Below are 18,429 nucleotides of genomic sequence, written 5' to 3' on the forward strand. Positions count from 1 at the left end.
ACGCGAAACTCGGAGAGCCCCATCTTCATCTCCATTCTCGACCATCATGGTCCCCTGTCGGTCCGAGTTCGAGACTGCTCCAGCTGGCTGGATCTCGACCGCCGGCGAGGAAGAGGCCCTGAATTTCGTGAAAAGCTGGGATAAATGACAAGCTGGAATTGGGCCATGAGTTGCAAGGCAATTTCACCCCGGCCCAAGAGCGGATCATGATTTTGGCACGTTCCGCCTCCCCGGGAGCCTGGGACAGGGATCTGCAGCACTACCTGAAGGCGCCATTGGGTCTGGCGTTCAGGGGAGCGGCTCGCAAAAATTTCACAGCGCAATAATAACGGCTCTGGTCTCTGGTGTGGCAGGTTGCCAGCTGTGGCCTGCGGGGGAGACGGGGAGGATGTAGGAACGAAGGAGTCGGGCGCGCGGGGATAAGGTCCATCATGGGATCGAATAATGCATCTCGGCCGCAGCTCCGTGTGGGTTCGGGCAGCGGCCCCGAGTTTCGACACGATGGATTCACGGGGGCTTGCTCTTCAGCTGCCCTACCCCAGTCTCCACCAGTCCTGAATTGGATTGCGGGAACACTCTGTTGGTTATATTGCGACCACAACTGCCTCGGCTATGGAGACATAAGACCATCTTGTCCGGAACTAGAATCAGGAGTCGGGACCAGAACCACGGATTTGCATGTTTGAGATTTCATTAGCTACTTCCACTATGTACGGAATACGTAACAACACTGTAATAGTTAGCAGCTGGCATCCCCAGCCCCCACTTCGAACCGGATATCGCTCTTCTCCAGAGTCCAGCCCTCCACGGAAACTTGTCCGGGGGAGATCCCCACTCCAAGGACAGACGCTGTAGGTTGCCAAGTTGACCCAACCTAGCCAGTCAATTGCCTATTTAGTCCACTGGGGTGTGCCGCCCGCCATCCAGATATGCTTAGCAAGTCGTCTACGCGTATGGTCAGTCAAGAACAATGCCGGATAATGCGGGTCATCTTACAACAGGGCCTCCGGGGACGGTGTAGGAGGTGAACGTGGGGTCGTAAATCTATAATATCCGTCAGCAATCGCGGCCCCTCAAACCCAACTCTCCGCACTGATGAAGCCGTCACACGTACGTTGGCAGTGTAGCCAGGGTCGCTCTCGCTGACGTGGCCGGGGATCGACAGCGAGCCGGCAAGCGAACCGGAGCCGCCCGTCACGCTGATCTGGGCGCAGGCGATGTAGAACTTTCAAAGACGTTAGACCTCCTTTGTAGCAGTCGGCGCGCTCAATGCAAAGTGCTAACCTGGGGGATGCCCGAGGGGTAGGGGTTGTGGATGGCGAGCTGCTCGATGCGCAGGAGGTACTCGCCGTCGGCGATGCACGACGGGAGGGTGAAGGTGTACTCCTCTGGAACTGGTGTCAGTGTGCGTTATCCGTAATGGTTGAAATATCTTGACGTACGAGACAGATCCCACTCAGCACTTCCGCTGGAGAAATCGGGTCCTAAGAGGTGTGTCAGTCAATCCAATACGCTCCCATCGTGATGGCAATGCCTACCGAGCTCGGCAATCTTGGCCCAGCTGCCAGAGCCGTCATATTCGGCGACGTCGCCCGAGGCCGGGGAAATGTAGATGGACACGGGGCCCTGGTGGTACACAGCCTATGCCTATTCAGAATCGTGCTCATTATGTCGTTGTCTATTGTATCATCATACCACGTCGGAGTGGAAGGTGAAGTCACCGCCAGCCTGGGCGGGGACAACAGCGGTGCCAGAACCGGAGGCGCCACCCTCATTGCATCGCAGGTCGTTGGAAGTGAGGTCTGGATATCCATTAGCCTCCATAAAATAGCGTACCCTGTGATGCGTGAGAGATCTTACCGGTGACGGGGGAGTTGTAGTTGCTGTTGGGGCGGATGCCACCCTCGGCGCCAGTACCGCTCTCACCACCAATGTCGAGGCTGGTCCATATGTAGTGGGCAGCGGCCTTGTTGGCCAGCAGGGCCAGGGCAGCGGAAACAGTGAGGACCTTCATTTTGTCGTAGGGTTTATTCGAACAAACGGTGTTTGGCGTCAGATATCAGAGGGTTTGGAAGGCCGGGGTCGAGCGGCGGTGGGATGGCCATGGATCTTATACACGGCGTCTGTTCACAATGTCGCGCATCAATTCTCGGACTCGGACTTTGCGCCATGGCGGGCCGCAGAACCACCATAGATATTGCGCGGCAATCTATTTTCGGCGTTGTGGGTGTACGGCGGGAGGCCCGTCTCGGCGGATGCTCCCCAGACGCCACCCCGGCATATCCCACGTAGACAAGCATGGTCATAAGTAGATATTATATATCGTTTATCTATATATTCTCACTATATTGAACTCTCTTGGTTGATCCGCTTCCAGTTTGGTGACCTCGGGAAACGAGCGGCGCTCAACCAAGTGGCTTGAGATCTCTATTCTCACTCTGGTCAATGCGGATTTATCCATGTTACATGTATCCACGTACCGCCATACTACAGGTGAAGCCTTCGTCATTCGCAATGTTTCATCGGCTGGGATTCTGATCAGTTGCGTAGAAAATTATGGGGCTGTAGTTAAAGGCCGGCGGTTAAGCCTCCGGCGGGCCGAAATGGGCAATCCAGATATTGGCAATCATATTTCCTCCGGTACGATTCCGGACGCCAAGATTCCCTGAAACCAAGTTTCCTTTTCGATGCCGGATGTTCCGAATAGAATTTAAATGGGGCTTCCGTTAAGTAGAACCCACCTAAAGACCATCTCGACACCAGCTCCCTTTGTCCTCCCACTTGTGCTCTGGAAACTTGAGCTCTAATACCCAGCTCTGCCACTTTTCAGAGGTATGAATCGTCTTCTATCACTTGTATTTTTGATAATGCACTATATCGCATTAAATTCCAACAATATTCAGGTCCAATTCCCAGTCTTTGCTTGCATTGATGGTGTCACGGTTCATGATGCCGGTGCTAACACCACAACCACTGCCTGGAGACAGAGCCCCATGATGAGGTGAAGACTGTGATAGTTCAAAATAACAGTGAGCAGTAAAATATTCAAGAACTCCAAGCTACCTCTGGTATACGATTCATAACAGCGTCTATGGCTGGTAGCTGGACTGTTTAAACAGGCCCGGCCAGAGAAACGGCTGCCCTATGTGTTTCCCAACTCGCGCCTTACTTCGTAACAAAATCTTGCATTGTATACGGTAGCCTATGTGAGGTATATGCTTTGTAGTTGTTTTGAACGTATTGAGAAATCCCGAGCCACTTGCCCCATGGAGGACAACATCTACCGGGCTGGATGTCTGCCCTCGTTCCAAATGAGGAAATGAATGCCTAATGCTCCGGCCTAAGGTTCTTGGCCGTCTCAAAGGGGAGTGGGGAACGCCGGCTAAAGCTGCGTATGCATGAGCCCGCGATGATCCGGACACAGCCGAGAAGCCCCAGATGTTGCCTGCATTTCCGGCTGGTGGCATCTTGCCATTCACTTGTCTTGCCTTCGGCCGAACGGAGGCAGTTGAAGAGGAAGGCTCTAGCCATGGCTCGACAATCTCATGATGATCATCCCGCTTCTTTTTTTCCAGCTTGCTATCCAGGTAACAGTGCATTTACCGTTCCCCGTACCTCTACACACCCATCTTTGCTTGTAGAGCCAAGGAGAACACTAACCACAAAGCACCTGCACGGGCACCTCCCGACATCTCGGCATTTAGAAACAAGTATACGTCCAATGGGATATTTCTGCCAATGCCGTAAGTCGTCGGTATTTATATCTAAACCCCGCATTGACACATGGAGGTGGAGATTTAGCCGCAAGGTCAGGCTATGGGGCCAGCACATGTGGTGAGTGCCATTCTTGGCTGGTTCAAGCGTCACGTCTATGCTTATACCATGAATTCACACAAAGACCATTCCTTACAGTGCATCCCACGGCTAAAACCTTGACATATACGCAAACAGGAGACCTCGCCATAGATTGGGGTCTGGCTTGTTGCCAGAAGGGGAAATACGTTCGGAGTTTGATACCAGGTCCTGTAACTAGCTAGTCTGGGGATGCCATCTGTGCATCAAAGATCTATCCTGGTGTCTATATAAAGAGGCATTGCCTACGGGGGGAGGTTGTCTTCTAGAGAGAACATCAGCAGCATCAATACCAGCATACCAGGCATCCCCTCACGCAGCTACCATGGCTTCCAGGATGCTTCTTCTCGTTCTCCTTGCGAGCGCTGTATCCGCTTCTCCAACACCTGCGTCCCCTCTCGTCGACCGCCAGTCCTGCTCCCCTGCCACCGACATCCCTTCCGTCTCGGTCTCCCTGCTTCCCAACCCATTCACCTTTGCCGACGGCACCGAGGTCACTACCGCCGAGCAGTGGACATGCCGCCAGGAAGAGATCCTCAATGCCTTTGAGCAGTACGAGCTGGGCGACCTCCCCGGCCCACCAGACTCCCTCGAGGCGTCCTTCAGCGGCAACACCCTCTCCATCTCCGTCACCGTCGGCGGCGCCTCGGCCTCCTTCTCCGCCTCCATCTCCAAGGGATCCGGCGCATCCCCCCAGGGCGCCATGATCACCGTGGGGGGATCCTCCATCCCCATCGCCGGCGACCTCGCCACCATCACCTTCAGCAACGACGCCTTCGCCCAGCAGAGCGGTGGCAGCAGCCGCGGCATCGGCACCTTCTACGACCTCCACGGCTCCGACCACTCGGCCGGCGCCCTCGCCGCCTGGGCATGGGGCATCTCGCGCGTCATCGACGCCCTGGAGCATCTAGGCCCAGACACTACAGGCATCGACACGTCGCGGCTCGGCGTGACGGGGTGCTCGCGCAACGGCAAGGGCGCCTTCGTGGCCGGTGCGCTGGAGCCGCGCATCGCACTCACTGTCCCGCAGGAGTCCGGGGCCGGGGGCGCGGCCTGCTGGCGCGTCTCGGACGCGGAGAAGGCTGCGGGCAAGAACATCCAGACGGCGGAGCAGATCGTCGGGGAGAATGTGTGGTTCTCGCCGCGGTTCAACGCGTGGACCACGCAGACGGGCAGCCTCCCCTACGACCACCACATGCTGGCGGGCCTGGTGGCGCCGCGGGGGCTGTACGTGCCGGAGAACAACATCGACTGGCTGGGCCCCGTGTCGACGACGGCGTGCATGCGCGCGGGGAGGCTGGTGTATGAGGCGCTGGGCGTGTCGGGACACTTTGGCTTCTCGCTTGTGGGTGGGCATAATCACTGCCAGTTCCCCAGTAGCCAGGAGGGTGAGCTGAGCCAGTTTGTTGATTACTTCTTGCTGGGTGGGAGTACGCCTCCTGAGGTGATTGACAAGTCGGAGGAGCCGGTGCAGGCGGCGGACTGGATTGATTGGGAGGCTCCTGTTTTGTCGTGAGGTAGGGTGGCTTCAACCTCGTTGTCGTCGTACCCTGATGTATTGGGGAGGATCGAGTTGGTTGCCCGTTGAGGACATTTGTATATAGTCCTGTCAAATCGACATCGGTTCCAACTGGTGTGTCTGTCGGAGTCTTCATGATCAGTATCATACCCCATCTATCCAGCCGCTACGATAACCTGGACTCTCCGTCTTGGCAAAACGGCCCGGGCGCCTCCCGAGGGCTGAGACACCGAAACGCCTCCACTCTCCCCCGTTTCCCGTTTCCCGATCCCGCCACCCGGGCCGACGGTTATTCTATCCCGCACAGGCCTGGAAGAAGACGAGGTGGCACAAATTTCGAGTTGCAGCAGATTTCCTCTCAACTCCTTTCTTTCCCATTAACTACGCCGAGTTATCAAAACCATCAGCGCCAATAGCAAAGGACGCAGAGAAGTATGTCCCAGAATCTACACGTCAATATTCACCTCCAGCAAGCGCATAATGAGCGAAAATATACTATTCACATGTTTTTTGCATTTTCATTATCAAACTATAAAAAGTGACCAGGCACTATTACATCGCCCGTTCCATGTTCCTACACACAGTATATCTATGCCCGTTATTATGCAACTCAAGTCGCCGACTTTTAATACGCCCGAAATCATAGTAGTTATTGCCCACTTTGCCAGAGTTTCTCTCAAAAGACCCAATGAACTCTCTCAGAGGGTGGGGGGTATCATTTCTGATGCAAAAGCAAGAATGCCATCCAAGACCCGCTCAAATCATTACATCCGCTCAACTCCTCTTTGTCTTTTCTTCTTGTTTTGCTTCTCTCTCTTTTTTTTTAATCTTGTTTTTTTTTTCAATCGCTCCCCGAGGCCCGTCTCGACGGCGGCTCGCCACTCAGGCGGCGAGCATCCAGCGTCTCGAGGTCCTCGTATTCGATCGGCGGCTCCGGGAGCTGGTACCGCGGCGGGCTGGGCGGCACGTCCTGGTACACGGGCGGGGCCTCCTCGTCCCAGCTGACGCCCAGGCCCGAGTGCTCCGTCATGACCACGTTGAAGTGCATGCGCAGGATGCGGCCCGTGCCCGTCTGGGCAGCGCTGCCGGGGCGGCCCTCGGGCGCGAACTCCTTGGATACGACCAGCTCGATCAGCAGCGAGTGCGTCACCTCGGTGCCGTCGCGTGACTTGGTGTCCGCCGCGTACTTGAGCTGGCCCTTGCGGCAGCGCTGGTTGACCATGTAGTCAAACTCCATGTCGACGCTGCCGTCGGCGCCGCTATAGTCCGACTTCCACCCATCGTGCAGGTGCTTCTCGCCCAGGAGGCGCACCTCGGTGCGCGCCATGCCCTTTCTAGTGGCCGGTGTGCCGTCCTCGGCCCGCCCGGCCTCGACGGTCTGGGCAGCGGGGCTGTGCCTCTCGCAGGCCGGGGCGACCGTCTTGGTCGTCTCCTCGAGCTTCCAGGTGATCTTCTTGAGGCGCCAGATGTCGAGCGTCTTGGTCTTGGTGTTGTGGTTCATGAGCCCGTCGAGCTTGAGGGTGACCTTGTTAGACCCCGTCGGGTGGATGACCGTGTCGTAGTAGACGCTGCTCTTGATGTTGGTGGGCGGGAAGAGCCGGATCGAGTGGTGGGGGGTCTCGGACCGGGGCAGCGAGCGCTTGACGGGGAAGACGTGCTCGAACTTGGCCGTGCTGGGGCTCGACGGGTGGGGCAGGCAGTGGGCGGCGACGGCTACCTCGGCCTTGAACTCGTAGGCGATGGCCAGCAGCGATGAGCTCATCGACGCCGGCAGGTGGCCGGGGAGGAGTGTGGAGAAGGGGAATACGTGGCGGCCGCGGTGGAGGATGGTCGAGTGCGCGAGGAAGTTCCACGACTGGAGCTCAGTGTACTGGTTGGCGCACTCGGCGCAGTGGTTCTGGAAGGGGCGCTTGTGGGTGATGTGGATGTTGAGGGCGGCGTGGAACGAGTCGATCTCGACGACGTCCTCCTTGATGTCGAGAACCAAGGTGCCCGAGATGAGGGCGCCGGTGCTCTCCTCGGGGCTGCCGTGGAAGATGATGGGAGGGCTCTCGACATTGCAGACCAGGCCCACTACGGGGCACTGCGAATCCTTCTTGATAAATGGGAGGGAGAGGCGGCGGTGGTTCTTGAAGGCATCGGCGAGATCTGGCATCTTGACGGCTAGGTGGTGGTGGTGGTGATGGTGGTTGTGGTGGTCGCCATCCTCGCTGTCGGACACGTCAGGGCTTCCATGCAGCGAGCGATTGACGGCCGCCTTCATGCTCTTGATGTGAGAAATGTTCCCCGAAGGGTTGCGGAGGAAGGTGGCCACACGTCCAGGCATTGTGATGGTAGGCCTGGCAGACTGGACCGAGTTGTGGTGGTTGGGAAGAGGGGAGGAAAGGAGCTCCCTGGGAGAAGAAGAGGGCCTGGTGTAAGTGATGTAAGTGACGGCCCTGTGACAGTCGTGCGGTTTTTCGTTGGCTGCGCGGGGTAGAAAGGAACAGGACTCGCGAGGGTCGAGATTCTGGAGTCAACAGGGTCCTGGTGGAACAATCCAATCGGTCTGTGAACTGGTGTTGGTGGCCCCTCACTCCAATGGCCTGTCGCGGTCCGAGGAGAGAGGGCTGGTGGTTGAGTGGTGCAGGTGACGCTGCCGAGAGGCCTTGCAGCGGTGCGGAGTCGCCGTCTGGTCGTTGGTTGGGTAATTTCGCGAGGAGTCCTCGTCGTGGTGCTTCGAAGGTCTCTTCCAGGTGTGTTTTACCCGAGGAGGATGAGGATCGTGCGAGTCGTCCAAGGTCGCTGGTGTAAGTGGGCAGAGGGCAGCGGCGAGGAATATGGTGCTGTTTTATTACAGTGGCGATGTGATGGGCAGTGATGGCAGTAGTAGTATTAGTACAAGCGGCTGGTCGTTGCAGAGTAAACAGAAGCAATGCAGGCAATTGGATGATGCGTCAAGTCAACAGGACATGTTCCCATTATTAGAAGAACGAGGTCATCACGGGCGGCTCCGAGTTAAATACCCTTTGGCGGCGAACGACGTCGCGGCTCCGTGCCGGGCAGGAAATACTATGTGTCATAGCCGTGCAACTACAGCAACTCTCTCCCCATAGACTTTTTTTTCTTTGGACCCATCAGCCTTCCCGCGGCCATCGGCCCAGCCTAGGTGAGCTTCAATGGAAGCGAGCCCCACCACAGGCGCTGCGTCCCCTGGAGAACAGGCTCAGACAGGCCTTGGGCCAGTGGGCTCGGTGGGCTGTTGGTGGGTTCAGACCCCCAGAGGCTCCAAGGCCTGTGATGGAGGGCGTGGAGTGGGCCCAGCCAGTGACTGGATTCACTGGATTCACTGGACTCACTGGATGACTGGGCGAGTTTGGATGCACCCGGCAGTGGAGCCTGTGCCAGCGACGACGGCGCCAATTGACCGACCCACGGCCTGTACGAGAACTTTCAACTACGTACGTACGTAGGGCGTGCTGGACAGGGCCATGGCCCATGGCTCACAGCGTGTTAACTGGGTAACACATGGTTCACGTTAGTGTGTGCCTGGGCGCAACGCAGCGTATGGCCGCCGCATGCACCTTGTTGGGCGTGTCGCAGTGCCGCATGCAGTCGTCCTGCAGTCTTGCCGGTTGCGTGCTTGCGTGCTTGCGTGACTGCGGTTTAATAATCCAATGGCCAGGGGCTCACTTAGCGATGCTGCTGACCGAGCTGCTGAGTGAAGGGCGCTCGACATGCTGAGCGGTCAGCCAACGAGTCACCAAGTCACCAAGTCACCAAGTCACCAAGTCACCAACATGTCGTACATATTCCGGGAATACGAGACGGACATGGCTCGAGAAAAAGCTGGGAACCATGTTACATGGCCCGAGGGACTGGAATGCAGGGCGTGGCGCAGGGACCTCGTCTGACCGCTGCGAGCGCATGGCTGGGCGCTGAAACTGTCTGGAATCGGATGGCCATGGCAATTGGCAACCTGGCAACCTGGCAACCTGGAATCTGGAACATGCACGCGCACGGCATTCACGATGGATGGGCCGATGCATGGACCGCCGGCTGGCATCACTCGACAAGACTTGACATGTCGACAAGTTGCAGGGCGCAAGCGTAGTGGAGGCACTGGAGGCTGGAAATCACACCAGCGGCCCCCCGCGGCTCCGCGGCACCGCAGTGGCCGCAGTGTCCGCACACTTGCGACCTCAATTACACGCCATCCAACGACATTGTCGCGATCCAAAGGCGTGCGACGCCGGGAGATGACTCTTCCTGCCATCCTCAATACTGTGACCAATGCAATCCACCGCCATCCCAGGGGGACTTCAAGTCTCACTTGCACGTATCCGTAATAACACGCCTGGTCTCAATGTCGGCCAGCTGGCCGATGGATGCCGGCGCTCTCCCGGGAAGCTTCCGTGTGAGTCTCCGGCGTGGCGCCCGTTGTCGCGGTGGCGCCTTGTGCCTCACAGGACACGGTCGAAGACTCTGCCATGGTATTATGTATGATGGCTACAAACGTAGGCATAATATTATCATTCATCTCACCAGAGATCCATAAAGGGACATCAACTTACCCGCAGCAATCATGCAGAACCACAAAGTCGCATCATCACACTCACCACTCACCACTGTCGGCCATGCCAAAACTTGTTCCTGATGTCTGGAGGCTCCACCGGTCACCCGCCGACATCAAAATTTTCCCCTCCGGCCTGGTGGGGCCCGATCAGGCACCACAGCCCAGGGAGTCCACCATCCAGACATCCAGACACCCAAGACATCCAGACATCCACTGCCGGGTACGTACCGACCAACACGGAACAGGGAAAAACGGGATAAAAAAAGATTCGAGAAAATTTTGTCGCCGACGGTGGCCGCTTTGGGCGACGCCAGACCCCCGGTCAACGGCAACGTGCTGCCAGCCGATGCTACGATCCGTACCTACGTGTATCCGTACGAGTGATATTATCCGTGCGGCCAAGAAACATTGGCATCGGTTGTTGCTTGGCCATGCTCGCTGCCTCGTCAAGGTTGAGTTCAAGCGTGCTTGGCCTTTTTTTTCCCCTCCCTCGTGATGTCCGGATTGCCTCTAGCAAGCATGCGGCTAGTACCTCATACGAGGAGTACAGTGTACTGCGCGACGTGCTGATCACTTGCCATTGGGGGAAGACAGTGGCTGTCGCAGCACGTCGCCTCAACGCCTCCCACTGATCCTAGGCCGATCCAATTGACATCACCACTACGGAATTGCTGCATTACAATTTACATAGCGTGCCACTCTCGACATCACTTCAGGACACAGCCATTCACTTGAGTTTCGGTTGCCTGGCCCCGTCTTGCGAGCGTTGCACTCTAACCCCTGGCCGAGACCGCATTCGCATCTTCAATTGGCTCCAGGGACGTTCGAACTTCTCCCTGAGCCGCTGCTGCAGCCAGCCCTCCATCAAGCCCCCAGATTGCCTCCCCCGCAATCCCTATTCCGGAACGTCTGGTCACAAGATCGTCTCCGCCCTCTGCATCTCCGCGGTCCGTTGAGAACGGTCCCAATCTCAAAAGTGTCTTTGGTTTTCTAGAAATTCCCACGCCCACGTTACCCCAAAGTCCTGAATCAGTCCAGCGACGCGAAACACCCAATGGACCTGATCCTCAGGAGCCCCAACTTACAAAGTTGCTATGACGTTCCAAAGTGGATCCGACTCGGCTCAGTCCGAGTCACCACTCGCCCACCCATCGACGATTCTAACACACTCCCTCATCATGTGATCCAGGCGCCTTGACTCGCTTCATCTCGTCCCGCGTTCCCACTTGGTTGCGCCAGATCGAGAATCCCAGTCGCCCATTCAACCAGAAACACACTTCGCAAGCCCATCCATGAAACGATTCCGACCTCGAATGAGACGAGGCCAATCTTTGGGCGCCTCACTTCGATTGGTGCGCCACGTCAAGTGATCGCCCCAGCGCGCCCCGGATTTCAAAGCCCAGCTTAGTGAGCCTTAGCTTGATAATCGCCCGATCACCAGGGCACCTCCGACGTCGGACCCTACCGTATACGGACCACTTACGCGACAGGACGCCATTGACTGGAATGCGGCTCTCGACAGGGCTGGCTTTAGCAGCATCGACCTGTCACTGGAGTTTGAACTATTACTTCCCTTTTGTCATGGGGATGATTCAGCAGGCGCCTCAAACCCCCAATCATCTCGGGTCAACCCACCCGCGCTTACACCTTTATCCCAGCGCTGGGACAATTGCGATCATCGAACGCGTGAAGCCTTCAATTGTTTTGCCCGTACGAGAAGTACGAGAGAGCAACTCAGCACTGACCGACGAGCCGGATGGCATCATCTACAGGGAACTCACAGCCTGCTTTGATTCTTCACTCGGCCGTGCCGTAGTACCGGCTACGCTTGTTAAGCTGCCAAAACACTGCCTCTACTCCGAATCTAGCGAGCTGGACCCTTTGTTACCTCTAACAGAAAGTCTCCCCGAAATCGGTCACCCGTATTACTTCGTAAGAGGAAGGCGACCGGCAAAGCGCCCCCGTACCGTAGAGGTCCCACTCCCACATCCGTCCCGCGCAACGCCCGACTTTCCGATCGTTAAAAGTTTCACGACATCGAAACAGTCACGCTCCCCCATCAGTGGCTTCTAGACTGCCCACCCGGCCCCATCACGAGGGTGAAACTAATGACGCTCTGCAGCTTGTGCGCCCTTCGCCGCGCCCCGTGTGATGTCTACCAGCGCTAGCAATATAGTAGAACCCACCCACCACGAGGTTGAGTCAACCGGTGACGCGGAAAGGGCGCCGCTGTACATATTGGAGGTTTTCCGGGGCGAGCTCGGAGAGCAACCCCCGTGGGGCCGCGGCGGCGCCATCGCCCGTCCGCGGGGCCCGAGCACGCACCCAGTTGCCCATCTATTGGAGATGGACTCGATCATTGTGTGAAACTGCCTAAATATCCAATCGCCAAGTCTAGAGCGCCTTAAGTTGCGGTCATGGAAGAGGCCGACCTGCGGCCACTTACATGACTGCAACAACCTCCTACCCTATGCCCACATAACATGTACCGACAATACTACCACTAGCATATGTCAATGTTAGAGCCAATTCAAGTTTTACTTCAGGGAAGAAAACATTTATTGTCTAACTTAGTTTTGAATACCACTGTGCAACAAATTTTGCAATCTTTGTTTAAAGACTTCATCAAAATCGAACCACATAGGTACCTAGGATGCTGGGCTTCGAATCATCTGATACGTAGAAGACACAAGCTAGACTTATCTTGATGGCGACGGAAGTTCTCTGAACAACTAAAAGAAAAAAAACATCACAGGTTCATGCTATCCAAATGACATGCAATTGAACTATTGAAGAAAAGGAATAATAAACTAAATGCGTTGCTGTACCGACGGGGCGAGGCTCACGCTGGTGTTGAGTTGCAAGTGAACCGGAAAAATCTATATTCCGTGTCCCGCCAAAATTTCGAAGCTCCCACGCAAGGTGACCGTCGCATGCCACCCTTGGCAGAGAAGCATCACGACAACCGCCAAGGCATTGCGCGCTCGCTGATCCTCGAAACCCATCCTCTTCCACAGCAACCGATTTCATAATGACTGGACGCGGCGGCGGCGGTGGCCGCAAGGTCATGATCCCTCCCATGTGAGCCCACTCTCCGCCTCTTGAGCCCGCCTCGGTGCAGTGCGATACTGACAGGTCCCAGCAACACCATCTTCAAACTTCTCCAGAGTGTGAGTCCTATCCGACGCCTGTGAACGATTTGAGCCGGCAGAGGCGCGGTAGATGTACCGGCGTGCGACGAGACACTCCATCCCCATCGAGCATCGAGCGGTTCCTCTTCGAGCGGTTCCTAGACCCCAGCGACAGACGCGCTACAGCCGAGCGATGGAAGACAGTTCGGAGATGTTTGTCTTCGGAAACGTGGCCGGATAGCAACTTTGGACGGACGCGTCGCTGGGAACCTTGAACTCAGCAAGGTCGAGACTGGAGTCTCGAGGAGCAATGCCTCGCCGTGTCGCCGCCTCGCCTCACCTCGCGCCTCGACGTCGTTCTTGACCACCCAAGCACAAAGCTAACAAGACCAGCACACACCGGTCAGCGTTTGGCTTTACGAGCAGCTCTCCATTCGCATCGAGGGCAAGATCAGGGTCAGTTGCTCTACTGCAATCCCCTCCCTTCTCACCTGTATACCGGAGGATCTGACCGCAAGCAGGGCTTCGATGAGTTCATGAACCTCGTCATCGACGACGCCATTGAGGTCAAGCAGATCACCAAGACAAACGACAAGGAGACGCGGAGGCCGTTAGGTGCGCACCCACAAGACACACCACGGGGACGGCGCTATGGAGGGCATGTTTTTGCTGACCAGATAACCCAGGCCAAATTCTACTCAAGGGCGACAACGTGTCGCTGATCCAGAGCTTGCAAGGGTAGGACGGCAGTTGGGACACGACGCGAGCAGCGGAGGGGGGGTTATTAAATCTGTCCCTGGTTTCGCGGACGAGGGCTGTTGGGTTCAGGCGCTAGCGGAAATCAGGAATTGACTTGCTTTTTCGACATGACCGAAATCGTTGCACGCATCTACGAGTGCCACTGTTATGGAACATGGATGTGACTCGACATGGATGGTGGGTAGATATCTACGACCATCTTGGACTTCCTTGCCCTGTGTCGCCCGCCATGGTAGTGAAGTCTGAGTGGGTGTGAGAGCTGTCTTGTCAATGTCGAGCATACAGGACGTGGGATCTAATATCCGTCAAGCTGATTATCAAGCCATACGCCTTCCATTGGGCCTTTCAATTGAAGAGGACAGGAATCGATCCGAGTCGGGAATCATGGCATGGGGACCAGGGACTTCAGCAACTGATGAATGAAACATATACAGATGATCCTCTGTAGGCGATATGGGCAGCTCCCGCCACCAAATGGACTCGAGTTCAAGACTGGATGGAATGGAGCTGGTCAAGCAAAGCTGCTTCACAGCCTTGCGCGGAGGTCTCAAACAGAGGCTAAAGCGTAGTTCAGATTTTCTCTTCGAATAGAGAAAATAGCTACACTAAACGGATTAACTCGATTGTTGATTAGTTAGAATTTTGTTTCGCTATTACTTCATACGGCTTTCAAATATATTGGTGACTTCACTGTATACGGGGCAAGGGTATTTGACATAAAATGTAAGAGATGATATGATACATGTACTCTGCTAGTCCTCCTTCGCTCCGCATACTACCTCGAATCAACACAACGATCAACAATACTTAGACAGGGAGGCATAGAGGCAGACAACTCAACGCAGCACAGCAGGATGTAGATGAAGAAAAAAAGATTGCTCCAAGGTACCGTAGGGGACTCCTAGAATCCCCCTTGTGGCCGGCAAAAAAAAACAAAAAAAAAAAAACCAAAAACGCGAGACGCCAAACAACTAGTTCTCGTACGAGGTGCAGGCCTGCCCCGTATATAGATAAGTAGAATGCAAATATGGTACAATTAATAGTCATCTACTATGCATAAAAATATATAGGAATATATACGCATATATCATAAAATTGGTGAGATAATATATACGAAAATCTATACGAATATGTATATGATGATGATGGATGGTACCGGGTTCATTACACCCATCAGTTGATCTCCTTGACTTGATACGGTCAGAATTTAGAGGGTAGCACGTTACTGTTCATAGTTCTTTACACCGACACCCATTCCCACCCTCCACTGCTACCCGTCTCAACTGTCCCAACTTCCCAGGCTTAGGAGTGGCAAACCTCCAACCCTTTGTCCTTGGCCGTTCGATGGGCACCATCAAGCACTTTCAATCTCCACACTGCGTAGAGGTTCTTCAACAATTCCTTCCCCGTCCTCACCAGGGGGCCGAAAATCCGGAATGCCTGGTCGTCGTACCTGACGCGACTTGTGCTGGCCTCGAAGTCGCACAGCGAGTCTTTCCAAAGTCTGTCTTACTGTCGCCTTGGCAGTTTGGGAGAACTGCTCATCTTGACGCTGGCTGGGTCCAAGGTCACCTCCTGGGGTTGTCTCATCAGAACTGGTGAGCCCCCGTCTTGTTGCACGCGTGACGATCTTAATGGCATCCTTGACTGTTTGCACCAAGGCAGGACGAAAATCCTCTTGCGATCCAGGTGCGCCACGATGGGTATCCTAGCCTTCGTTTAGCACCGTCTCGAGGGTGGGACCAAGATGATATTTCCGAGGGGGGGGTATTTTCCAGTTCAGGTCATCGGCATTCTCTCCAGCACCTGCAACAGCCGCAATCTTCAACGCAAGCCACTGGGCCTTGATAAGAGTTTCGGTCTTCTCAACATCTTGAGCCCGGACTTTGAGTCTGAAGACTCGGCCGGATTGGATAAGATGGCCGTCTTCATCCCGGACTATTACCTTTGGGCCTGCGATGGATTTCGGAGGGGGCTGGCGCGAATCCAGATTTGGCTCCTCGAATACTCTGACCAGTGCCTGGGAAATTGCATTTCGTCCTTTTTCTGTGTCGAGGTCTACCTCGCGCCTCATATCGGGGACGTTGCCCTTGACCTCATCGATAAGCCCGGGCGTGTTGCTCCCGTCTGATGCCCTCGAGCTTAGTCTGTCGACTAGGCGACTAGGCATCCAGTGCCACTGGACTTCGAATGTTTTGTAGCCGTTTTGATCCGGCTCACTAACATTACCAATCCACTTCAGCCCAAAGTGAGCCTTACCCCAGTATTCATGCAGGTCCTGCCTCAAACAGATCAAGTTGAATGCTTTATCCGAAGCTGCTAGCTCACCATGTCTAGGCGCGATTATATCCCGAAGCCTTTTCCGCATAGATGGGCCTAGCACTAGGAGGTTCCATGAAAGAAGTCCGCGGGCATTTTCGCGTTTTGGACGGTCCTTGTTGATAGAAAAGGACCAAATGTGACAGCCCTCTGGTAGAGGGGACCCGGTAAACACGCACTGCGCGCGATCCCTTTCGAAAGCCTAGATGACGTGCAATTAGTCTGAGTCCCGCATAATGCGTTAAATGTAAACAAAAACTTACCGCTCGCCTTTCTCTCTGGTCTCGGTCCTTTGCTTCGACAAGCTTTTGGCGTTTGCCAACTTTTTGTGTGCTAACACCGGTTTGATATGGGCTATCGTCTTTGTCGTCGACCTCGTCACTTATGGCGTCTCTCCGCCTTTCCCCGGAATCCTGTGGAAGCATGATGGAATTTGCTGGACGTTGGAGGACTAATGTAGGTGAGCGTACGTTCCGAGTCCACGGAAGGAGGATACATACAATTCGCAAGCAGGCACTCTGCATACTTTATGGATTGCTCAATAGTTGGCCATTCTGAATCCATCAGGATTTCCACTTCTTCTGGATCGCCGCAGACAATGGAAGCAAACTCCAGGACGGTGAAATTAGATTTCCGTAGTTTTGCCCGCACCTCTTCTAGCTCGCCGATACCATCGCGCTTCGCAGCCAGGATGGTTACCGCCGCTTCGACCCTTTCCTTAATGACTGTTTCGAGGGTCTTTGCGTGGCCCTGGGGATCCATTCCGATGCCTTCGTAGGGATCCAAGGCGAGAGGTGCCATCTCAGGTCTGGCTTGATGGTACTGGATGCCGGCTTTTCTAGATGCTTCTGTTGGTCCTGAATTCAGGAACTGCCTTGCCTCATCCATGTAGGCCCTCTCGGCAGCTGTCTCTAAGGAATCCATTATGTCGGAGATACTTGGTGGGTTTAGCGACTCATAGAAAATTGGGCGTTGGAGAGGAGGTGGGTGTTAAGAGAGGAGGAGGTGAAGTGAGATGGGGTACGGTGTTTGTTGTTGTTGTAAACCTCGAAGTGGGCCACCAAAAGCTAAATTTGTCACTCGGTCTTCACTACCTTGATGTTCAAACTTGCGTGTGTTTACGGTACATTTTTATTTTTCAAAAAAGCCTTTCTAGCCCTATTAATATACTACACTTTTTTTTTTGAAGGGGGAGGGGGGGATTCCGAGCACCCCAACCAGTGTTCTCAACAACCCAAGCATGGCGTAGTGTATGGCGCGAACTATTAAGCCTCGATTTTAACGATGAGTATAATACCCTCACAAATATATTTATCTCTATGTATATATACATTCCTATATGTATTCATTCCCGTGTATATTCCCATGTATATTTCTATGTATATTTGTATATCCACATCTCGTAAATGTGTAGCCTCAGTGATCCGTAGCTTGCGCCACGCGATGCAACTGTGCAATCCTTGGCTCCGCATACTAATTGACAACTGAGAGCACTCAAAGCTGATTTTCTCGGGAAGGGAGGTATATGAGAGCCTCCTCTTGGCCACATAGGCAGACACGAACACCACAAGCTCCTCAACCTGTTCTGGGGTTAGTTTCGGCGGCCGGCCCTTCCGTTCAACCGCCGGGACCTTGCCGTCAAGCGCAGCCGCTACTTGCTCTGGAACATGATGGGACTTTATCCCGTAAACGGCCAGCCCATCTTCCTTATCGGCTCACCTTGGGTCTCCGATTTGACGATCGATCTTGGCGATGGGAAGAGCCCCTAGATCACCTCTGAGGGCGGTGATGAGGACAGCTTCTACGTGCAGTCGGTCGAGGTCAATGGCAGAATCTGGGATAGGAGCTGGGTGACCTGGTATGACATCTTTACCGAGGGCGGCAAGTTGGAGTTCGTGCTCGGAGGCAAACCGACCAACTGGACTACCAGCGTGTCTCCTCCCAGTCCAGGTTGTCTAAGTCCGGTCGCGCTAGGAAGTTGATGAAATCGTGGTCCACTATAGAGGACTAAGTTCAGCAGACGGCTGCACTCGCGAACACGGATAAGAACGTCACAGACCTCAAGAGTTGGCTCGAGCGCCTGGAATCTAGGCTGCAGATCCCCAAATCCGATTAGGCCCTCTTCTAGGCGCATTTTCAGGAGTGCTAGAAGCGATGGTATGGGAAGATTAAGATCGATCGCGCCTGGTTCAAGGACTTCAACTGCCGCATCAACCACCTCAGCTTTTGGCAGAACAACTTCAGCAGCGCCGATTTCGCCAAGTACATGGTCGAGTGCATCGCCCAGGCCATCC

At 54.9% G+C, this 18,429-nt stretch overlaps 5 protein-coding genes across 5 annotated transcripts; 2 read left to right on the forward strand and 3 right to left on the reverse strand.

Moving 5' to 3' along the window:
- Positions 1-987: 987 nt before the first annotated feature.
- Positions 988-2,014, reverse strand: ACO1O0_007874 (glycosyl hydrolase family 61-domain-containing protein; the record flags this gene model as incomplete). Its single annotated transcript, XM_083197241.1, has 7 exons — positions 988-1,044; positions 1,115-1,225; positions 1,285-1,388; positions 1,443-1,484; positions 1,539-1,641; positions 1,696-1,802; positions 1,861-2,014. 7 exons carry the CDS (start codon positions 2,012-2,014, stop codon positions 988-990), a joined length of 678 nt encoding a protein of 225 aa, XP_083046709.1.
- Positions 2,015-4,177: 2,163 nt separating this feature from the next.
- CIP2 (carbohydrate-binding module 1) lies at positions 4,178-5,368 on the forward strand (the record flags this gene model as incomplete). The annotated part of the gene is made up of 1 exon (XM_083197242.1): positions 4,178-5,368. The coding sequence occupies one exon, from the start codon at positions 4,178-4,180 to the stop codon at positions 5,366-5,368; it is 1,191 nt and encodes a 396-aa protein (XP_083046710.1).
- An 844-nt stretch (positions 5,369-6,212) lies between these two features.
- Positions 6,213-7,697, reverse strand: LDB19_2 (uncharacterized protein; the record flags this gene model as incomplete). Its single annotated transcript, XM_083197243.1, has 1 exon — positions 6,213-7,697. The coding sequence occupies one exon, from the start codon at positions 7,695-7,697 to the stop codon at positions 6,213-6,215; it is 1,485 nt and encodes a 494-aa protein (XP_083046711.1).
- Positions 7,698-12,957: 5,260 nt separating this feature from the next.
- SME1 (mRNA splicing protein SME1) lies at positions 12,958-13,799 on the forward strand (the record flags this gene model as incomplete). Its single annotated transcript, XM_083197244.1, has 5 exons — positions 12,958-13,007; positions 13,069-13,096; positions 13,451-13,513; positions 13,579-13,672; positions 13,744-13,799. 5 exons carry the CDS (start codon positions 12,958-12,960, stop codon positions 13,797-13,799), a joined length of 291 nt encoding a protein of 96 aa, XP_083046712.1.
- A 1,725-nt stretch (positions 13,800-15,524) lies between these two features.
- On the reverse strand, positions 15,525-17,059 carry ACO1O0_007878 (uncharacterized protein; the record flags this gene model as incomplete). Its single annotated transcript, XM_083197245.1, has 2 exons — positions 15,525-16,098; positions 16,662-17,059. 2 exons carry the CDS (start codon positions 17,057-17,059, stop codon positions 15,525-15,527), a joined length of 972 nt encoding a protein of 323 aa, XP_083046713.1.
- Between the last annotated feature and the right edge of the window lie 1,370 nt (positions 17,060-18,429).

This window comes from Amphichorda felina (genome assembly GCF_050947745.1).
Source record: "Amphichorda felina strain 45539 chromosome Unknown scaffold_8, whole genome shotgun sequence".
Lineage (NCBI taxonomy): Eukaryota > Fungi > Ascomycota > Sordariomycetes > Hypocreales > Bionectriaceae > Amphichorda > Amphichorda felina.